We start from the raw sequence: 21,195 nt of genomic DNA on the forward strand, positions 1-21,195 counted from the left end.
CACGAGAAAAAGACTGAATAATCAACAAAAGGATAACGTTCTACAAGTCGGGGCATGGAATGTCAGAAGCTTGAATGTGGTAGGGAAACTAGAAAATCCAAAAAGGTAAACATAAAGGCTCAATCTAGATATAGTAGAGGTCAGTGAAGTGAAGCAGAAAGAAGACAAGGATTTCTGGTCAGGTGAGTATAGGGTAATATCAACAGCAGCAGAAAATGGTGTAACAGGAGTAGGATTCGTTATGAATAGGAAGGTAGAGTAGAGAGTGTGTTACTGTGAACCATTCAATGACAGGGTTGTTCTTATTAGAATTAACAGCAAACCAACACCGACAATGATAGTTCAGGTATACATGCCGACGTCGTAAGCTGAAGATGAAGAGAGAGAGAAAGTGTATGAGGATACTGGAAGGGTAATACAGTACATAAAGGGGGATGAAAATCTAATAGTCATGGGAGACTGGAATGTAGTTGTAGGGGAAGGAGTAGAAAAAAAGGTTACAGGAGAATATGGGCTTGGGAAAGGAATGAGAGAGGAGAAAGACTAATTGAGTTCTGTAACAAGTTTCAGCAAGTAATAGCAAATTCTCTGTTTAAGAATCACAAGAGGAAGAGGTATACTTGGAAAAGGCCAGGTGATATTGGAAGATTTCAGTTAGATTACATCATGGTCAGACAGAGATTCTAACATCAGATGCTGAATTGTAAGGTGTACCCAGGAGCAGATATAGACTCAGATCACAATATAGTTGTGATGAAGAGTAGGCTGAAGTTTAATGCATTAGTCAGGAAGAATCAATACGCAAAGAAGTGGGATACAGAAGTACTAAGGAATGACGAGATATGGTTGAAGTTCTCTAAGGCTATAGATACAGCGATAAGGAACAGCTCAGTAGGCAGTACAGGTGAAAAGGAATGGACATCTCTAAAAAGAGCCATCACAGAAGTTGGGAAGGAAAACATAGGTACAAAGAAGGTAACTGCGAAGAAACTATGGGTAACAGAAGAAATACTTCAATTGATTGATGAAAGAGGAAGTACAAAAATGTTCCGAGAAACTCAGGAATACAGAAATACAAGTCGGTGAGGAATGAAATAACTAGGAAGTGCAGGAAGCTAAGACAAAGTGGCTGCAGGAAAAATGTGAAGACATAAAAAAAGAATGATTGTTGGAAGGACAGACTCAGCGTACAGGAAAGTCAGAACAACCTTTGGTGACATTAAAAGCAGGAGTGATAACATTAAGAGTGCAGTGGGAATTCCACTGTTAAATGCAGAGGAGAGAGCAGAAAGATGGAAAGAATACATTGAAAGCCTCTATGAGGGGAAGATTTGTCTGATGTGATAGAAAAAGAAACAGGAGTCAATTTGAGAAGAGATAGGGGATCCAGTATTAGAACCAGAATTGAAAAGGGCTTTGGAGGACTTAAGATCAAATAAGGCAGAAGGGATAGATAACATTACATTAGAATTTCTAAAATCATTAGGGGAAGTGGCAACAAAATGGCTATTCACATTGGTGTGTAGAATGTATGAGTCTGGCAACATACCATCTGACTTCTGGAAAAGCATCATCCACACAATTCTGGAGACAGCAAGAGCTGACAAGTGTGAGAATTATCACACAATCATCTTAACAGCTCATGCATCAAAGTTGCTGACAAGAATAATACACAGAAGAATGGAAAAGAAAATTGAGTATGCGCTAGATGACAGCATCAGTTTGACTTTAGGAAAGGTAAAGGCACAAGAGAGGCAATTCTGACGTTGCGGTTAATAACGGAAGCATGACTAAAGAAAAATCAAGACACATTCATAGGATTTGTCAATCTAGAAAAAGTGTTCAACAATGTAAAATGGTGCAAGATGTTCAAAATTCTGAAAAAATAGGGGAAAGCTATTAGGAGAGATGGGAATAATAAGAGTGGATGACTAAGAATGAAGTGCTCAAATTAAAAAGGGTATAAGACAAGGATGTAGCCTTTCACCCCTACTGTTCAATCTGTACATAGAGGAAGCAATGGTGGAAATGAAAGGTTCAGGAGTGGAATTAAAATTCAAGGTGAAAGGATATCGATGATATGATTCACTGATGACATTGCTGTCTTGAGTGAAAGTAAAGAAGAATTACAAGATATACTGAATGGAATGAACAGTCTAATGAGTACAGAGTATGGACTGAGAGTAAATCGAAGAAAGATGAAGGTAATGAGAAGTAGTAGAAATGAGAACAGCAAGAAACTTAACATCAAGATTGATGGTCATGAAATAGACAAAGTTATGGAATTCTGCTACCTAGGCAGTACAATAACAAATGACGAGAGGAGCAAGGATGACATCAAAAGCAGACTAGCAATGGCAAAAAGGTCATTCCTGGCCAAGAGAGGTCTACTAATATCAAATATCGGCCTTAATTTGAGGAAAAAATTTCTGCGAATGTACGTTTGGAGCACAGCATTGTATGGTAGTGGAACACTGGCTGTGGGAAAACTGGAACAGAAGAGAATTGAAGCATTTGAGATGTGGCACTACAGATAAATGTTGAAAATTAGGTGGACTGATAAGGTAAGGAATGAGGAGGGTCTGCGCAGAATTGGAGAAGAAAGGAACATGTGGAAAACACTGATAAGGAGAAGGGACAGGATGATAGGACACCTGTTAAGACATGAGAGATGACTTCCATGGTACTAGGGGGAGCTGTAGAGGGCAAAAACTGTAGAGGATGACAGAGATTAGAATACATCCAGCAAATAATTGAGGACATAGGTTGCAAGTGCTATTCTTAGATGAAGAGGTTAGCACAGAAGAGGAATTCGTGGCGGGCCACATCAAACCAGTCAGAAGACTGATTAAAAAATAAATAAATAAAAAAAAACAACATTTGTACATAATATGTAATAACACACGTTAATATATCAGTTAATGGCAAATACTTAAATAACTGTTGTTATGCTATATACAGAGGGATAATATACAAATGTTCTTCTGTATGAGACTACATTGGTTTAACATAGAAAAATTTATTTTTGTAGATATTCATTCACTGTGTAAAAGCAGTGATCAACCAAGTACAACTTCTATTTAGATTTGAAGTGACCAATGTTTTGTATGTGTTTAGTGGTATCTGGTAAGGCATTGTATAGTTTGATACTAGGATAGATAAGACTATTTTGAAATAACTTTGTGTTGGCACTTTGAACATGTACATCCAATTTTTGTCCTGTATCATAGCTGTGTATTGTATGATTTTGAGTGATAAGTGGTCTTTTTGCGTGTAAGTTTTGCGTTAAATACATTATATTTTTAAGTATATATAAACAAGGAAAAGGGAGGATCATCCTTTTTTGAAACAATGGTCAACATAATTTGCTATTATCTACCCCTGCCATTATTCTTATAATGTTTTCTTTTTTTTTTTAATTTTGAATTTTTTGATGGGATCTCCAGAACTTCTCCAGAACATAATCCCAAACTGGAGGTGAGATTGTATGACTACATAATATACACACTGAAGAGTGTTGTAGCTGGTACAATTTTTTAATGTACACAACATGAAACAAGAAGTACTTAATTTTTTCTTGATTTGCTCAATATGTGCTTTACATTTCAAGGCTCTCCATTTCAAGTTGTCTTGTAGATGAAGTCCAAGAAATTTGGTACAGGCTGTTTTGGTAATTGTCTGCCATACAGCTCCAGATTGGCGATATCAATTTCTTTGTTTGTGCTGTGTGTATATCCACAGCTACAGTTTTTCCAGTGTTTATTATTAAGTCATTGTTATCAAAGTAACATGTCAGCCTGTCAGTGGCTTCTCTAATGTTTTTTTACAAGAATTTGTTCTGAGTTTCCTGTAATTAGAACACTTGTATCATCAGCAAATATTGTACTGCTGTCATAGCATATATTTAGGTCATTTACATAGAGTAAGAACAGAACAGGATCCATTACTGATCCTTGTGGCACACCATATTTAGCAGTCAGTAGCTAGAATTATATTTCCTAATGATATTATCCCTTTCCTGATCTCAGTAGCTTGGAATTATATTTCCTAATGATATTATCCCTTTCCTGATCTATTTCCACGTATTGTTCCCTATTCTTAAGAAAAGAGCTGAGCCAGTTATTAGCTGTTTCCCTAATGTCCAGATTTCCTAGCTTGTGTAACAATTTGTCATGATTTATGGTGTCAAATGCCTTTGACAAATCTAAAAGTATGCCCATGGTAAGGTTTTTGTTGTCTAATGCTATCAGTGCATCTAATAGAAAGGAGTGAACAGCAGATTCAGTCAAAGGGTTTGCTCTAAATCCATGTTGAAATTCTGACAGAATGTCATTATCCTCTTATTGAAGAGCCTTTCTAATATCTTTGAGAAAACAGACAGAAGTGCCAATGGTCTGTAGTTGGAAATATCATCTTTGTTTCCTTTCTTATACAATGGCTTTACTTTTGCTATTTTCAGACATGAAGGAAAAGTTCCTGTAGCAAAAGATAGGTTACATAGGTGAGTTAACGGCTCAGTAATCAAGTTCCCTCATTTCTTTATAATGAAATCAGGTATATCATCTATGCCTGCAGATTGTTTCATTTTGAGACTCTTTATTGTAACCTGGACTACTTCTACATTTGTTGGGCACAGAAACATTGATTTACTTGAGACTTTTTTTCCCTCTTTCTGTATGTGTTTTCTATTTGGAGGTCTATTGTAGTAATTTCTCTGTTACATTTATAAAATAGCTATCAAACATATTAGCTACTTCCTCAGGGTTATTAATGTTTTCCAAGCCAGCCTTTAATACAATGTTGTTAACTCCATTTTTGTCAGAACAGGTTTCTTTCTTTACATCTTGACAGATTGGTTTGGTTCTGTTTGAAGCATTTTCTATGTATTTGTCATTGTCTCATTCCTTTGCCTCCTTTATTATTTTATTTAAGATAGATTTATATTTTTTGAAGTAAATATCAAACTCTGGGGTTTAGTTGTAACTTCTTACAATGTTGTACAGGTACCTTTTCTAGCACAAGATTTCCTTATACCACTAGTAATCCACGTGTTGCATTTAGTGGTTTGGGTTGTCTTGGCTTTCAATGGAAAAGCAAGATCAAAATAACATTTAAATATATTCATGAATGTCTGAAACTTATAGAAATATTTTCTGTACTATACACCAGCTCCCACGATTCTTGTTGGAGATAATTCTGGAATGTTTGTACTGCAGCATTACTGAAAGTTCTGCCCATGTGTGTAGTCTTCCTCTTATAATTATAGGATGGATTAGTATTTACATAAAAGCTTATAGCCTGCATGTGCTGGTCTGCCAGTCCAGCTTTAATTACAACTGATTTATATTTTGTTCTGGAGCTAATTATTATTTGGTCTATAGTAGTACTAGAATGATTTGTTTCACGTGTAGGGGAATGGATTGTAATCTCCAAATTATTGGTGGTTAATATGTTCATCAACTCAGATTTTGAATTACTTTACTTATTAAAATCTACATTTAGGTCTCCACATAACAGAACTGTTTTTCAATTTGTTACTACTTTATTTAGTAAAGTATCAAGCTGAGTCTTGGTCTTTTTTAAGTGGCTATCTGGAGATCTATACAAACATTACAATTAACTTGAATGCTGGAATTTCTATGCCTGATATTTCAAAATCTTTCTCAGTGTTTAAAGATTCAACATTATCTAAGTTATTGAATTTGATATCTTTCTTTATGTATATGCAGTTCCCTCCATGTGTAAACTGATTTCTACAAGTTTGTGCTGCTAACACATGATTCGTTATTTTCACTGTCTTTAACTCATTTTCTTTCAGCCAGTGTTCAGTTAAGAAAAGTATATTAACATATCTGAGTTCAACTCGATAGCAAGATTTACAACTCTCTTATTTTGTTCCTAAGTGACTGTATATTTTGATGTAGAAGAATGACCTGGTGAGATTTTAAGTTTGTTCTGATTGTACTTGGTTGATCATTTACCTTTATTCCTGAATTTAAATTATGTGGGAAATTTTCCTTCTCATCTTGAAGCGTGAGTTGGTTTTCTCTGTTGGTCATAAGAAAATGTCCTGATGGGGAAAAGGTGCAGTTCTTCATCTCTTTGGTCATTCTTCTTGTGTGGTTGATGTTAATGTGGTTTCTGTTTCTGCTGCAAGGACTGCTACTGGAGTTGTTGTTGATAGATGCACTATTTATCCTAATTTGATCTTGAGACCTCTTGGGTATAAAAAATCTTGCAGATGACATGGTCGTCTTACATTTCTTCTCACTGGAATTGCTGAACTTCCTCCTGTTGCTGGGGTGGTAGTAGTTGATTGTTGGTGTTCACTGATACATATAAAATTAGAGTCCTTGGTGGTACTTTTGAGACTAGATCTGCTGTTGTCCTTAGTGGGTCTCTTGTAGGTACTGCTTCTGGTTTCCAGCGCACAGTTCTTTTTTTTATCTTGAATATCTTCAGGTGTGGAACTTGGTTGAGTTGCTATATTTGGATTAGATGCTTCTGCTGGTATCACAGCCTTGTTTAGTCTATGGTAGTTTTGTTTTGCCATGTCTTCTTTGAGTGATGAAGGTGTAGTGCAGTTTTTTCTTACAGCTTCTCATTTATCTTTCATCACTATCGAGTTGGATAAGTCCATTTTTGCTGTTTATTTTTCTTGTGTTTTCACTGTCATATCTGCTGAAAGGTCTTCACATTATCTGCATATTAGAGTTGGTATTTGCAGATTGGCACATACTACTAGCTGTAAATGTCTCCATAATTTCTCTTTGCCTTCCATTTTCAAGTGAAGTCCATGCTTTGTATCATCACTTCCGCTGACGAATGTATTGATGTCCTTGATCATTACATGCTCAAAATTTTTTTGCAGTGCTCATTGAGAGTTCATTTGCAGCAAAGATTCTGTTGTTCAATTTTGGCATATTGTATCTGTATGGAATTATGCACAAGATTACTTTTGTGTGGACTGTCTTTTGAAGAGAATCTGTTAAGGTGCATTTGAAACCCTTTCTTTCTTTAGGATGTCTGCCCCCGGTAGCTGAGTGGTCAGCACGACGGAATGTCAATCCAAAGGGCCCGGGTTCGATTCCCGGCTGGGTCGGAGATTTTCTCCACTCAGGGATTGGGTGTTGTGTTGTCCTAATCGTCAGCATTTCATCCCCATCGACACGCAAGTCACCGAAGTGGCGTCAAATCGAAAGACTTGCACCAGGCGAACGGTCTACCCGACGGGAGGCCCTCGTCACACAACATCATCATCATCTTTAGGATGTAGTTTGTCCCACCAAGAATGAAGACACTGTCATTAATCGTATATTCTTTTGTCTTCCTGTTTATGTTACAAACCACATCCTTTAATCGAGCATTAGGCTATATTACAGAAGAGATGTAGTGTTTTTGATTTTGAAAACTTATCACAATTTTTGACAGTGACTACTATGACTGTTGAAAGAATTAATATGTTCTGACTCTTGTTTTCACTGTGTATCATTTTTTTGGGGACTGGTCAATCGCTTTTTTTACAGTTTTCATTTGTATTAATGCTGTTGGTTTTATCAGGGCACTTTATAACACAAGCACTTGAGTTCTTCGCTGTAGTATTTTTGCTTCTGATTCCTTCATTCTGCTTTTCTTTCTCACGTTTACAGTTTTTGTATATTTTGTTTTGAGTGGTGTACTCAATTTCAGATAACCTAACAGTTCAGTATTTTCATTTCGAAGTTTTGTTAGATCACTCTTTAAAGTATGAAACTTTGTGAAATTACTCTTCTGCTGCCCAGCCCACAAACAGATTACCTGTGCCATATCCAGTCTATATTGAGTGGCACTTTCTTATGATGCACTCTTTTAAATGTTCAATATCAGCTACACATTTATTACATGGCATATTTTCACTTTCAATGGCCGTATTTCCATGTGGTAGAACATTGCGCACATGACACTCATGATTTGACTTCATATACATACCGGTAGTTCACTATTTCTGGACTGACTTTCTGGACACTTGAGTGATAATATTATACATAATGCATTTATGATTGCATTAATCACTGATTCTTACATATGTCATACATTTTTTGCTCAATTTACGTTTATATTTGTAGAGATAACACACTCGCAATTTACATTGTCTGACATGTTCACGTTCAGCTTGAAGAGGCATGAGTGATTTCCTTCCCCATCTTTGACACAATCCACACTTATGCATCTCTAATGACCTCAGTGTCAATGAGATGGTCAAACCCAATCATCATTTTTTTCATCACTGTAGGAGCCACTTGCCTACACACCAACACCCCTCATGTCTATGGCCTTGCCACTACTGAGCACTAACTCGTCCAGTGTCTTTCAGACTCCAACCCACTACCTTACTCCATACATTTATAACTTACTCCGAACACATGATTGCTTCGCATTTGAAGGGAAAATATACAAACAAGTCTGTGGCACAGCCATGGGCACCCGCATGGTATCCTCCTATGCCAACCTGTTTAGGATCTATCTAAGAGAAACCTTTGTAGCCTCCCAAAACCAAAACCCAATGTCTGGTTCAGGTTCATTGATGATATCTATATGATCTGAACTCAGGGGGGCCAAGAAACCCTATCCTCATTCCTTGGCAGCCTCAACACCTTCTCTCACATCAGCTCCTCAACTCAGCATGTCACCTTCCTGGACATTGACCTCCTTCTCTCTGATAGCTCTATCCACACCTCTGTCCACATTAAACCCACCATCCATGAACAGTACATGCATTTCGACAGCTGTCATCCCTTCCACACCAAAAAATCCCTCCCATACTGACTGTCCACCTGGGGATGGCATATCTGTAGTGACAAGAATTCCCTTGCTCAGTATGCTAAAGATCTCACAAAGACCTTCACAGACAGACACTATGCCCAGCCCACAAACAGATTACCTGTGCCATATCCAGTGTATATTAAGTGGCACATCCTTATGACATTTGCTCTCTGAAGCTTTGTAAAATTACTCTTCTGCTGCCTGATGTCCCACTACAAAGTTTAGGCTATAGCTCCAAAAGTAGCAGAGTTATGACTGTATGCAGACGTGTGGATTTCCTACAAGAGTCCTTCTGACTGTGTGCAGACCTGTGGATTTCCTACCAGAGTCCATCTGTCCAAACATTGAAAGTATTGTGTTCAACCTTTTAAATTCATATTTGTATGTGGTTGCTATCTGACAAAATTATAAAACTTATCTTGATACTGAAATGCATAAATCTTAATGAAGGGCAACAGACCAGGGTTAAAGTTAAATTCAGAAACAAAAATATGTGAAGCACGCATTACACAATGTGAAATCCAGGCTAGCCAGTACATCAAACAATTTCACCTGTGAGAGAGCAATCCATTTTCAATACAATTTACATATACTATCTGACTGCAAAACAGAACGATTCAAATTAAAAATGTTGGGCCTTTATATAGCTAATCTCTATCTTGTAAACAGTCACTATACCAGAATTGTTATAATTATAGAGAAAATGAAAATAAAAATTAATGCTTCTGACTGTGTGATAAAACTGCTTGAAAATTCACAAGATAGAACTTTACTGAAATCTTTTGCTGGTATTAAGCCTCAGAACTGATACTGATATTTTCACAAAACACTCTCACAATCACTGTGCACTACAGTGTACATGAATCTTGATGGTAATTAAATTCAATGATCTACCTGTGCACATGTAATGCTCATCTATCCTGCAATATGTTACTATTAAGATAATGATGAAACGGTCAAGAATCAAATTTCATTTGCATAGTTGCAATGAGCAATGCAAGACGGAATCTTATCACTTTTCATAAAAATGCTTCATCAACATACAACTCACGACATGCAATGCAAGTATACAAAACACATTCGTAAAGGTAAAGACTGAAAAATGAGGAACTAAACTTAACAATTGATAAATGAGAACAAAGACTCCAAGTATAACTGTTTCGTTAGCAACAATACACACTTTCATAAATTTCTCACAACTAGATAAGTTAGCAAAAATCTTTCTCAATAATTTTCTTGTGTACAATTACTCTCCTCGACACTTATTTTGATCATAAGACAAATTTATGGGCTTCACTATAAAAATTCTTATAGTAAACATTAACCATACACAATGTCCTAACAATAAGAAACTACACAACTACAAATATATTAAAAAAAAACTATATTACCTTAGAAAACTTCTCTTCTGACAGTCTTGCACTCAAATCATATCAATTCCACAAAATTTTTCTTAAAACAGATTAATACAAAATGCTTTTCAAATAACACTGCCTCCACTACATGACAGGCTGGCTTCCATCCTTCACAAAGCAAGTACATACCTGGACAGTCTAACAAACACTGAATGCTACTCTGACAAAGCAAAGCTAACCAACATCTGTGGTCTCAATAATAGAATTACAAAGAATATGTTATATCGATACTAAGGAGACTGAATATATTTATCAAATTCATAATTTCATTCACATTTATGGTCAAAATCTCTTGAAAATCAACATTGAAAATAGAACAGTCATCTTTCAGTGTCTGTTCTGATGTGGAACATGTCATGATTCATACATTCATACACATGGTATCACAAAAAAATATTGTAATTACCTTTCCAAATTAAACAATGGTCTATTTTTCCCTACTCTTCTTATACAGTAGTAATTAACATTCACGTTTAACTTATTTCAACTTTTTCCTTTCATTAACTTAGAATTTCAAAACTTCACAAAATGTATGACTTCCAGATTCCTTTAGTGTCATATAGAATTCAGTACACATTCATCTAGTTGAATAATTAACACCCCAGTGAGTTATTTCATTTCCTTCATCTCTTATTTGCAAAGTCCTGAGAGAAGCATTGTGCACACATAGCTTCTCTCTCACAGTCACAAATCAGAGCTTGTTCTCTGTCTAACAATTTTTGGTTAAAGTCATGTGACACACGACAGGGTGTAACTCATTCTTGGCAATGCACACATTTGCACCTCACAGATGGAAGAAACACTATGATGCGAAGTTCCACTGCACTCACCTCCAATCCTCCCACCATGCCCAGAACCAGCTACAGTGGAGTGTCCCCTTCATCACCCAGTACCACTCCAGACTGGAATTCTGAACCACATTGTTCATCAGGGCTTTGATTATTTATCATCATGCTGTGAAGAAGAGGGACGTCCTACCCAAGATCCTTTCCACCCTTCCAAAAGTGGTGTTCCATCACCTATCCAGCCTCCACAACACCCTAGTCCATCGCTATGCCACTCCCAAACCCATCCCCTTGCCACAGGGAGCATATCTCTGTGGAAGACTGAGGTGCAAGACCTGCACCATGTGCCCACCCAGTTTTTACTAGCCCAGTCTTTTCTCACATGTTTATCCTATACCATCAGAGACTGGACCACCTTTGAAATTAGCCATGTCATAGGTTTGCTGTAAAGCTTTTTATGTCAGTATCACAACCAACCAGCTGGCCAGCAGGATGAACGGCCCATTTCCCATTACCAAACTGTGGCCAAAAGCAAAGTGGACCACCTTATGGCATAACATGCAGATAAACATAACATGCTTCATTTCAGTGGCTTGTTCACAATCTGGACCATCTGGATCCTCCCCTGCACTACCAGTTTTTCTGAACTGCATAAATGGGAGTCATCCTTACAACACATTCTCCACTCCTGAAATCATCCAGGTCTCAACCTACAATAACCTACTCTCCTCACACCCTCTGTCCAACAGTTTCTGCCCCCTCTGTCCTATAACATCCTCCCAAGTCACATCCATCACCCTCACTGTGCTGCTCTCTGCCAACACACCCACCACTCTTTCTTCTCTCTGCTCCTCTCCTTCTGCTCCCCATTACCACCTCACTTTCCTACTTCCAACAGATTCCTGATGTTGTGCCTGGTAGCCCAATTTTTCTGCTTTCTAAACCCTGCACATTCCACCAGACAGTGCTCTTCTCTCCCCACACTCAGATTCTGCTATCCCTCCCCCTTTCTGCTCGTCCCATGCTGGACTGCTCCTTTGAACATTGCAGTTGCAGTCTGGTCAGAGTAGCTGGAGATAGTGGTCATTGTGTGCTTGAGGTGTGCCTGATTGTGTGAACTGGTGTGCGTTTTCCATTCCTTTCTGAAGAAGGCTTTGGCTGATAGCTCAGTGTGTAATAGTCTCTTCATTATGCCTGTCTGCAACTCAATCTGTCATCTTACAGTGACTAACAATCTGTGCTTTTCATGATTGTTGACCGTCCAACCTGGACATTCCACTGTTTCATTTTGCGTAACAGCTTTTCTTCCATTCCAAAATTCAGTTCATTTTAATTCATCATCATGCAAGGACATTTGAAATCAAATGGATGACAAATCATCACTCCCACAATCGCCAACATATAAATGGTGTAAATTGAAAATAGGCAACAGAAACATTAGCTTATCACAGCCATGGTCCAAGAAGGGATCCAAAGAAGAGAAACCAATACATCCTTTTAAATGGGAGACCACTCCCATACAGTGCATATCTGTGACACTTCTGGAGCAAAGTACATCTAACTCATATCCTGTTCAGTATCAGTAGATAAAATGATGTACCAGCAATATTTGTAAACAATATGATGTAGAATCTTATGTTGCCATTACAGAAAATGAAATTTAAAAATTTAGGTTGATTCCATAGTTGTAGAAGGCTTGGTTTTCTCATGGTGTCCAAACTATCAATGATGTCAGTCAGATCACCTTGATGGGTTGAGATAAGATCTGGATTGAAATGATAACAGCATAGGATTCCAATGTCTGAGCAAATAAACAGTGTTCAATGAAAATAACCTCAATGTCAAAATACCCATTTAACACAATAGTTGTCGAAGTGTTGTCAAAAATGTTGTGAAAGATTTGTACGTACAAGATATATTAGTACTAATTCAGTGTCACTGTAAAGTCATGCAAGTAAAATGCTCTGTTCAGAAAAATTGATAATAAATTACTGTCTGAAAGAAGCTGTGAAAATATTCAGTCGGATGTTGATAAGATTTCAGAGTGGTACAGAGATTAACGACTAGCTTTAAATGTTTAGAAATGTAAATTTTGCAGTTCACAAAATGGAACAATCATGTAGTCTCAGTCACAGTTCAGTCAGAGGGCAGACTGAGATTTATAGGTAGGATATTAAGGACATGGAATCAGTCAAAAAAGGAGACTGCATACAAAACACCCATGAGAACAATCCTAGAACACTGCTGAAGTGTGTAGGATCCATACAAAATAGGAGTAACAGAATATATTGAATAGAAACAAAGAAAGTCAGTATGAATGGCCAGAGGTTTGTTCAATCCATGACAGAATGTCATGAAGAAGCTGAAAGGACTGAACCAACAGACACTTGATGATAGAAACAAATTATCCCCTACAGGGATCACAAACATAAGATTACACTTATTACAGCACACACAGAGGCATTCTTCCTGTGATCTATAGATGACTGGAATGGGAGAAAACCCCAATATTGATACAATGGGATGTACCTCCTGAAATATGCACTTTGCAGTGGTTTGCAGAGTAAACTGCTATCTGTGTGTCTATTAATTTTCAAAGCTCAGCAGCAGTTGGAGGTCACTTATATTCTCTGTGTGGGATGTTCAGTGTAGGCCTATGTTTGGCCAGTACTGCAGTGCTATAGTTGTTTATGGTACAGTCACACCAGTAAACAGTGATCAAGCCAAACTCTTTGTGCTAGCTGTGCTGGTCTGCACAAAATTAGTGATTGTGACAATCGAGAAGTCAGGTAGGGTGTAAATACACTAAACACTTGCTGATGTGAACCTCAGTAGTCTGGCCATTCATTAATCTGGCTAACACCCAGCCTCTAATTGCTCAGGCAGAAATGATGCATACAATAATGAATTCTCATGTGAAACAATTTTGGTAGTTAATTACAATGTTAAACAATGCTATACATGGTCGAAATTGTGACTTTCTTTATAGTTCGGTATCAAGGCTTCTAAAAGGAAATACGTTATGCTGGACCTCATGCAGAAACTGGAAATTAGAGGTAAGTTGAATTGAGTTTCTTCACAGAAAGCAATTGTTGCTGAGTAGAGCACTGGACAAGCAACTATTTATGACTGAGCTTTAACAGACAAAGAGATAATCAAAGTGTACAGAAAAGTTATGATGGAAGTGATGAAGAAGGGGATATAGGAGGGTAGAACATGAAGATATCTCACACTGATGGTAGTGAAGTTGCAGACATCTTCCTGGTGTATATTACGAAACAGTTGTATACTATGCAACAATCATAAATATGTAGAACTGATGTAATGCTTGTAAAGCCATGGTGTGGAAAAGCATACAGCCGCCACATTATAATTGTGACAACTAAAAATTTGAGATGTTTCATAGTAAGTGATACTACTGTATATCTACACATTCAAGGACTAAGTTTTCTATGAAAATGAATGTGTCTTTGGATTTAATAAAATATAATCCATATTTGTTTACACTAAATGTAAGACACACTCAGTAAATTGACACTTCTGCTAATCTGACACCCCTATGTGCAAGGAATGGCCAGATTAACAATAGTCAAGTTTAATTTGGGAGCAAACATAACAATTCACCAAATAGTAGAGGCGTTGAGGTTCATAAATAAGACTGAAAACTTTGCTAGCTTTTGAACAGTTTCTTTTCTGAACTAAAGTGTGTGAACGCATGACACACTCACATGTGCGTGTGCGCACCCACCCACCCACTCACCCACCCACCCACACACACACACACACACACACACACTAGCTGCAAATTTTTCAAATGCTAGAGCATGTTAATGCTATGAGTGTCAAAAACTATTAAAAAAATTGAATAGGCTTCTATTCTAAGTAGTTAGTGAATATCATGGTTGGTAGATAAATAATAAGCAAGCAATAGTACTTACATAGTAGTTAATTAGTGTAACTGGGGAAATGGCAATTTTTTCAATTTTTCTTTTTCAAAAAGTAGCATGTTTCTTATATATGTTGGTATTTGAAACTCAGTCTCAGTAAATGCAACTAATTTCTAGCAATTGATCAACAGTTAATTCTAAATGTTCCTTCTAACTACTGCTCTTGTTTGTTTCGTATAACATGACTTGTTCCACATCCCAGAGGGTGCTCCTCCATTATTGTTGTTGAAGTATCAAGTTGAATCATACAATATGCAGTTGACTATGAACAGGATATTTGTTGCAATTTTAGATTCTTTTGTTCTATGTGTCCTTAAAGTGAACTGTTATTATATGCTGACATTTGTCATTATTTTATAATCAATAAATGCTAGCCTGCTATCAATGTGATGGCTATTTCTCTTAGAAATTACACACTGTTTTAATGGTTCGAAATTATCTTTATCTTTGCAAGAATCTGTCCCTTCACTATAATGAATTTTATAAAGTTTAATTTTAATGCTACAATTTATGGAAATTATCTTTCTACATATAAGAAATGAACCAAGAAAGTAAATTTATGAGTTTTCAAATAAAAAGGGAAATCAAAAGCAGTTATGAACAATTATAACATGTGTTTCTATTTCTCTTCAATCTACTTTCTAAATAGCTGTATCTTGCTTGTTTAACAGGGTAGCCTATTTCAGCATGCGCGCAGGCCATTCCTCGGCTGTTTTACGCATAAACAAAGTTCAGGCAAATGATTATGGGACTTATTTGTGTAAAGCGTCTAATAAATTGGGAGCATCTACTGGAACAATAGAATTCTTTGGTAAGTTGTTCTGATACTTCGCAGAGATAATTTGTTTGGTTTTTATTTTTAAATCCAGGAACAAAACTCAAAAGTATTTACCTTCGAAAATAAGGATGAAAAGACACTTGAAACTTTATTGACTTTCCATATTCATGTTTATTTCTTTGGCTGTGTACACATTTACAAAACAGGCCTTTTGTCAGTCAGTGAGTGATACATTCCTACTTTTTTGATGACTTTAAGAAATGTTCTAAAGAAATGATTTGAGGAATAACCTTTTCTTCTGATGGTAAGATAAGCCATTGGGTTTTCTCTCTCCTGCTCAAGGAGCAGTATTGTTTTTGCCAAAGTCCAGGTAGCCACAAAAGAGAAAGAGCCAGCGTGTGATTTGTGCTTCTACCATGGGAGTGGGATCTGGGGGGAGGGGCATGGGATGGGGGGGGGGATGGGGGGGGGGATGTGTTAGTATACATAACAGTATACTGAATATAATAGAGAGAAACATCCCATGTGGGAAAAATATAACTAAAAACAAAGATGCTATAACTTACCAAATGAAAGCATTGGTATGTTGATAGAGACAGTAACAAACACAAACACACACACAAATTTCAAGCTTTCGCAACCCATGGTTGCTTCATCATGAAAGAGGGAAGGAAAGGGAAAGACGAAAGGATGTGGGTTTAAAGGGAGAGGGTAAGGAGTCATTCCAATCCCAGGAGTGGAAAGACTTACCTTAGGGGGAAAGAGGGACAGGTATACACTCGCACACACACACACATTTCCATCTGCACATATACAGACACAAGCAGACATATGTGTGTGTGTGAGTGTATACCTGTCCCTTTTCCCCCCTAAGGTACGTCTTTCCGCTCCCAGGATTGGAATGACTCCTTACCCTCTCCCTTAAAACTCACATCCTTTCGTCTTTCCCTCTCCTTCCCTCTTTCCTGATGAAGCAACTGTGAGTTGCGAAAGCTTGACATTTGTGTGTGTGTTTGTGTTTGTTGCTGTCTCTATCAACGTACCAACGGTTTCGTTTGGTAAGTTACTGCATCTTTGTTTTTAGTTATAACAGTATACTGATGTATTTATCCTGTCCACTTTCTAATTCAACAATTAAAAAAATTGCAAACAACTCCCTCAAAGGAGAAATGTACATCTATTATTAAACAGTTTGTATTGGAAATCACTGTACTTTCACCCATCATGATACTGAAGTTTGTATCCAGTTCTACAAAGAAGTGAGCAAGATTCTACTTCATTTCTTTTCCTATAAACATAACAATATTTTGCATGTTTGGTTACAATGAAATACATTACTGACTCATAAATTTTTAAACTTTTGTAGTTCAATTATTGTGGGATATGATTTGAATGAGAATTTATGTTTAGGTATTACATATGCAGATCTGAACAATAAAGCAGTTGTGATAACTTTTTGTTGATGTTGCATTCCCTAAAACTTTTCACTTTCATTTTTTGATACTTTGCTTATCCTTGCAACATACGATTTTTACACATTTCATGTGTGACTTGTACTTTAGATGATCACCAATTTTACAAGGTCTACAACTTTGTTTCCGCCGTATGCTGATAGGTGGTGACAACGGTAAGCAACGGTTGAAAGAAACAGCTGGCAGACATCAGGCAGTTAGCTTGGACATCAGTCAACATAACCTCATTCAAATATTAGTCAATTTGTGCCTGCATCATAAAGTTGTTCGTGATTTAAAATGTCAGTTTATGAGCCTAATTCTCGTTATTTGCGGGAGGTGTTTCTGTTTTGTTTCAATATGAAGAAGACAGTGACTGAGTCTCATCGAATGCTCTCAAGTGTGTATGGTAAGGACACTATTAGTGAAAGAAGGTGCTGTGAGTGGTTTCAACGCTTCAAGAATGGCGATTTTAATGTCGTAGACCAGCATAGTGGTGGAAGAGAGAATGTTTTCGAAGATGTAGGATTGGAGACACTACTGAGTGAAGACTTGCGTCAGACTCAAGAAGAATTGTCATGATTAGTGGGAGTGATACAATAAGCCTTTCAAAATGCCTCAAGGCTATGGGATGATTCAGGAAGAAGGAACTTGGGTTCCGTGTGAGCTGAAACCAAGAGACATTGAGTGGTGTTTTTGTGTTTGTGAACATTTGCTTCAGAGGCAAAAACGGACAGGATTTCTGCATCGCATTGTGGCCGGAGATGAAAAATGGGTTCATTATGATAACCCTAAATGCAAAAAATCATGGGGATATCCTGGCCATGCTTCCACGTTGATGGCCAAACCGAATATTCATGGCTCCAAGATCATGCTCTGCATTTGGTGGGACCAGCTCGGCGTCGTGTACTATGAGATGTTAAAACCAAGTGAAATAATCACAGGTGCTCATTATCAAATGAAATTAATGTGTTCGAGCAGAGCAGTAAAAGACAAATGACCACAATACAGCGAAAGGCATGATAAAGTGATTTTCCAGCATGACAACGCTTGGCCCCATGTTGCAAAAGAGGTCAAAATGTACTTGGAAACATTAAAATGGGAATTCCTACCCCACCCACCGTATTCTCCAGACAACTGCTCCCTCTGACTATCCCTGTTTAGATCAATGGCACGTGGGCTGACTGACCAACACTTCTGATCTCATGAAGAAGTCACAAATTGGATCAATTCGTGGATCATTTCAAAAGATGAAAAATTTTTTCAACACGGGATTTGTACACTGCCTGAAAGATGGGAGAAAGTAGTGGCCAATGATGGAAAATACTTTGAATTAAAGCCTCAAATATTGGGAAAAAAACAGCAGAAACAAAGTTGTATACCTTGTACCATTTAATTTTTTGGCATTATTAGCAAAACCACTGGCATCATTAGCAAAACCACCAGCCAAAAACAAGTTATTGATATGCGAACAGTCCATGCTTCCCACCATAAGTTTACAAATTGTGCACATTACAAAGTTTTTGTCATTTACAGACAGTCACGGCTTAGTTTTTGGCCAGTTTTGAAAAGATGATAAGGCAATACAATTTCCCACTGTAATTTCAAGTCTACTGTTACTCTAATTCCTCTCTTGAGACTTCATAGAGTTTTCAGTCCCTGATGATTCACTATCTTTCTCTTTGTTACCACTATCATTACCATTTTGTTTTTTAGATTCACCATTTGTTTTAACTCTTTCAGCACTACTGTCAGTATCATGTCTGTTAATGTTTGCTCACATTTCTAGCGATGCCCTCCTCTTAAGGAATGATGAAATTTTGCTTTGTTTGAAAGACATGCTGAAATTCCACACTTTTTACAGGTCTGAAGCCACTCAACTCATTAATAAGGCTACTTGCCTCGCAAGGTTGCAATTAAAGCATGTCAGAGCTTAGATTAAAGCAACAATGACAGCATAAGAATAATGATTCACTTTTAAATACATAACACTTTTTCCAGAATTAACAAGCAAACATGTTAATATTAAGATAATAATAGTGTGTTAATATTTTCAATGTATGGCTTCCAAAATTTAAATTAAATGTTAAGTTTTACATAACCAGTGATTGAGAAATAAACATTCCTGGTTGAGAAGGGTAATGTAAAATTAGAGGATGGGATGGTTGCATACAGAGCTGCAAATTGTACACTAGAAAGTTCTACTAGTTACAGGCAGCTCATCTGTTAAGCATGTGACGGTACCTGTTAGGGAAGTAAGATTAGAAACAAGAAAATAACCTAATGTGTGTCCTGGGAGACATCACACATTAGTGGAGAAGGCAATCGCAGCACCAATTTAAAGAAGGGATTGGATAGTTAGCTGCAGATCATATCTGGCACTGGCAAAAATGACTTCTGCCATATTTGATCTGAGACCAGTCTTGGTTCTTTCTGGAAATTGGTAAAAGCGGTGTTGACAGCTAGCCTCAATTGTGAGATCTCAACACAGACAGTGATTTGCAGCATTGTTATGAGAACTTGTTGGGGTCTCTTGTCTGGGGCCAATTGGATGGTCCACACAAGAGGCATTGTTAATTCTGTGATGAGCTCAATAGTAAATTCTCGGTCCTGTGGAGACTTCAGTGTTCCCCTGGGTGAGTTTGGCGTGCACTGCATTAAAACAGCCACTGAGGTAGAGGGTACTTGTAGAAATGATATGGGTCTTTCACTCTGAGAATCCCAGGAAAAAAAACACAACCTGAAAATACAGTAAATAATCTCAAAAGGAAAGCTCACTTGAAAAAACCTGAAACCACTAATCCTTGCCTTCAGAACTATTAGTTCAATATTTAAGGAGTAGAAAGTCACTCAGACCTCAGTCTGAGAAGGATCCACCAGTAATAGGGGCAAGAGGAGACAGAGATCTTTGTTCATTTTAGACAGTTTCCCACCATGCGTAGAACATACAATAGTATGTATCACAATTCATTTGGAGAAACTATATTTACAGCAAAGCAAAAGAAGCAAAACTCCACATTCTAGCCCCAATGGGCCAATTGGGACCATATGGCAGCTGTATCATCCTCTGCCAACTGCATCATTGGATGCAACATGGAGGAACATGTGGTCTGCACACATTGCTCTCCTGGCTGTTGTTGGCTTTCCTTAATTTGGAGCTGCTGCTTCTCACTCAGAAAGCTCCTCAACTGATGTCACAACATTGCATGCACATGATTCCAGCCCTCCCACAAAGGAAAAGTCCGTGGTGGTACTGGGAATTGAAGCCATGTCGTCTGCATAACTGCCACATGAGTGTATGTCAATTACTGTCTCTTAACTCTTTCCTTTTTAGCAATCTAACTTTCAACATATTTTATTTCATTGCTTTTTATCACTGTAATGCCTCTTACACCTTATGAGCCCAGTAAAGACTTTACTGATTATATCCTCCTTTATTTTTCATCATACAATTAATCATTGAAGAATATGTGTTTGTCTACAGTAGTGACATTGGTGAACTTGCAGCAACACAAACATTTTGTGGCTACTGTAAAGCAGTTTGTTTTGAACAGTAGTGCTGCAGACAAGATGACTCTTGTATATACTATTATTTATATATGAATATAATAGAGGGAAACATTCCACGTGGAAAAAAATACAAATGTCTGCTTGTGTCTGTGTATATGCGGATGGATATGTGTGTGTGTGTGCGAGTGTATACCTGTCCTTTTTTCCCCCTAAGGTAAGTCTTTCCGCTCCCGGGATTGGAATGACTCCTTACCCTCTCCCTTAATACCCACATCCTTTCGTCTTTCCCTCTCCTTCCCTCTTTCCTGACGAAGCAACCGTTTGTTGCGAAAGCTTGAATTTTGTGTGTATGTGTGTGTTTGTTTGTGTGTCTATCGACCTGCCAGCGCTTTTGTTTGGTAAGTCTCATCATCTTTCTATTATTTATATATATTTACAATGCTGGTGCTGATCTTGTGTTTACCATTTGACAATGCCACTATGGATCCAGTATATTAGGGCACATTT

General features: G+C 37.5%; 1 protein-coding gene across 1 annotated transcript in view; it reads left to right on the forward strand.

Moving 5' to 3' along the window:
• The window catches only part of LOC126100354 (lachesin-like), a 133,320-nt gene that overhangs the window by 88,137 nt on the left and 23,988 nt on the right, over positions 1-21,195 (forward strand). Inside the window, exon 5 of the mRNA XM_049910965.1 lies at positions 15,621-15,760. Within this exon, the coding sequence (XP_049766922.1) occupies positions 15,621-15,760 (140 nt within the window). The remainder of the gene's footprint in view (positions 1-15,620; positions 15,761-21,195) is intronic.

This window comes from Schistocerca cancellata, chromosome 9 (assembly GCF_023864275.1).
Source record: "Schistocerca cancellata isolate TAMUIC-IGC-003103 chromosome 9, iqSchCanc2.1, whole genome shotgun sequence".
NCBI classification, from domain to species: domain Eukaryota; kingdom Metazoa; phylum Arthropoda; class Insecta; order Orthoptera; family Acrididae; genus Schistocerca; species Schistocerca cancellata.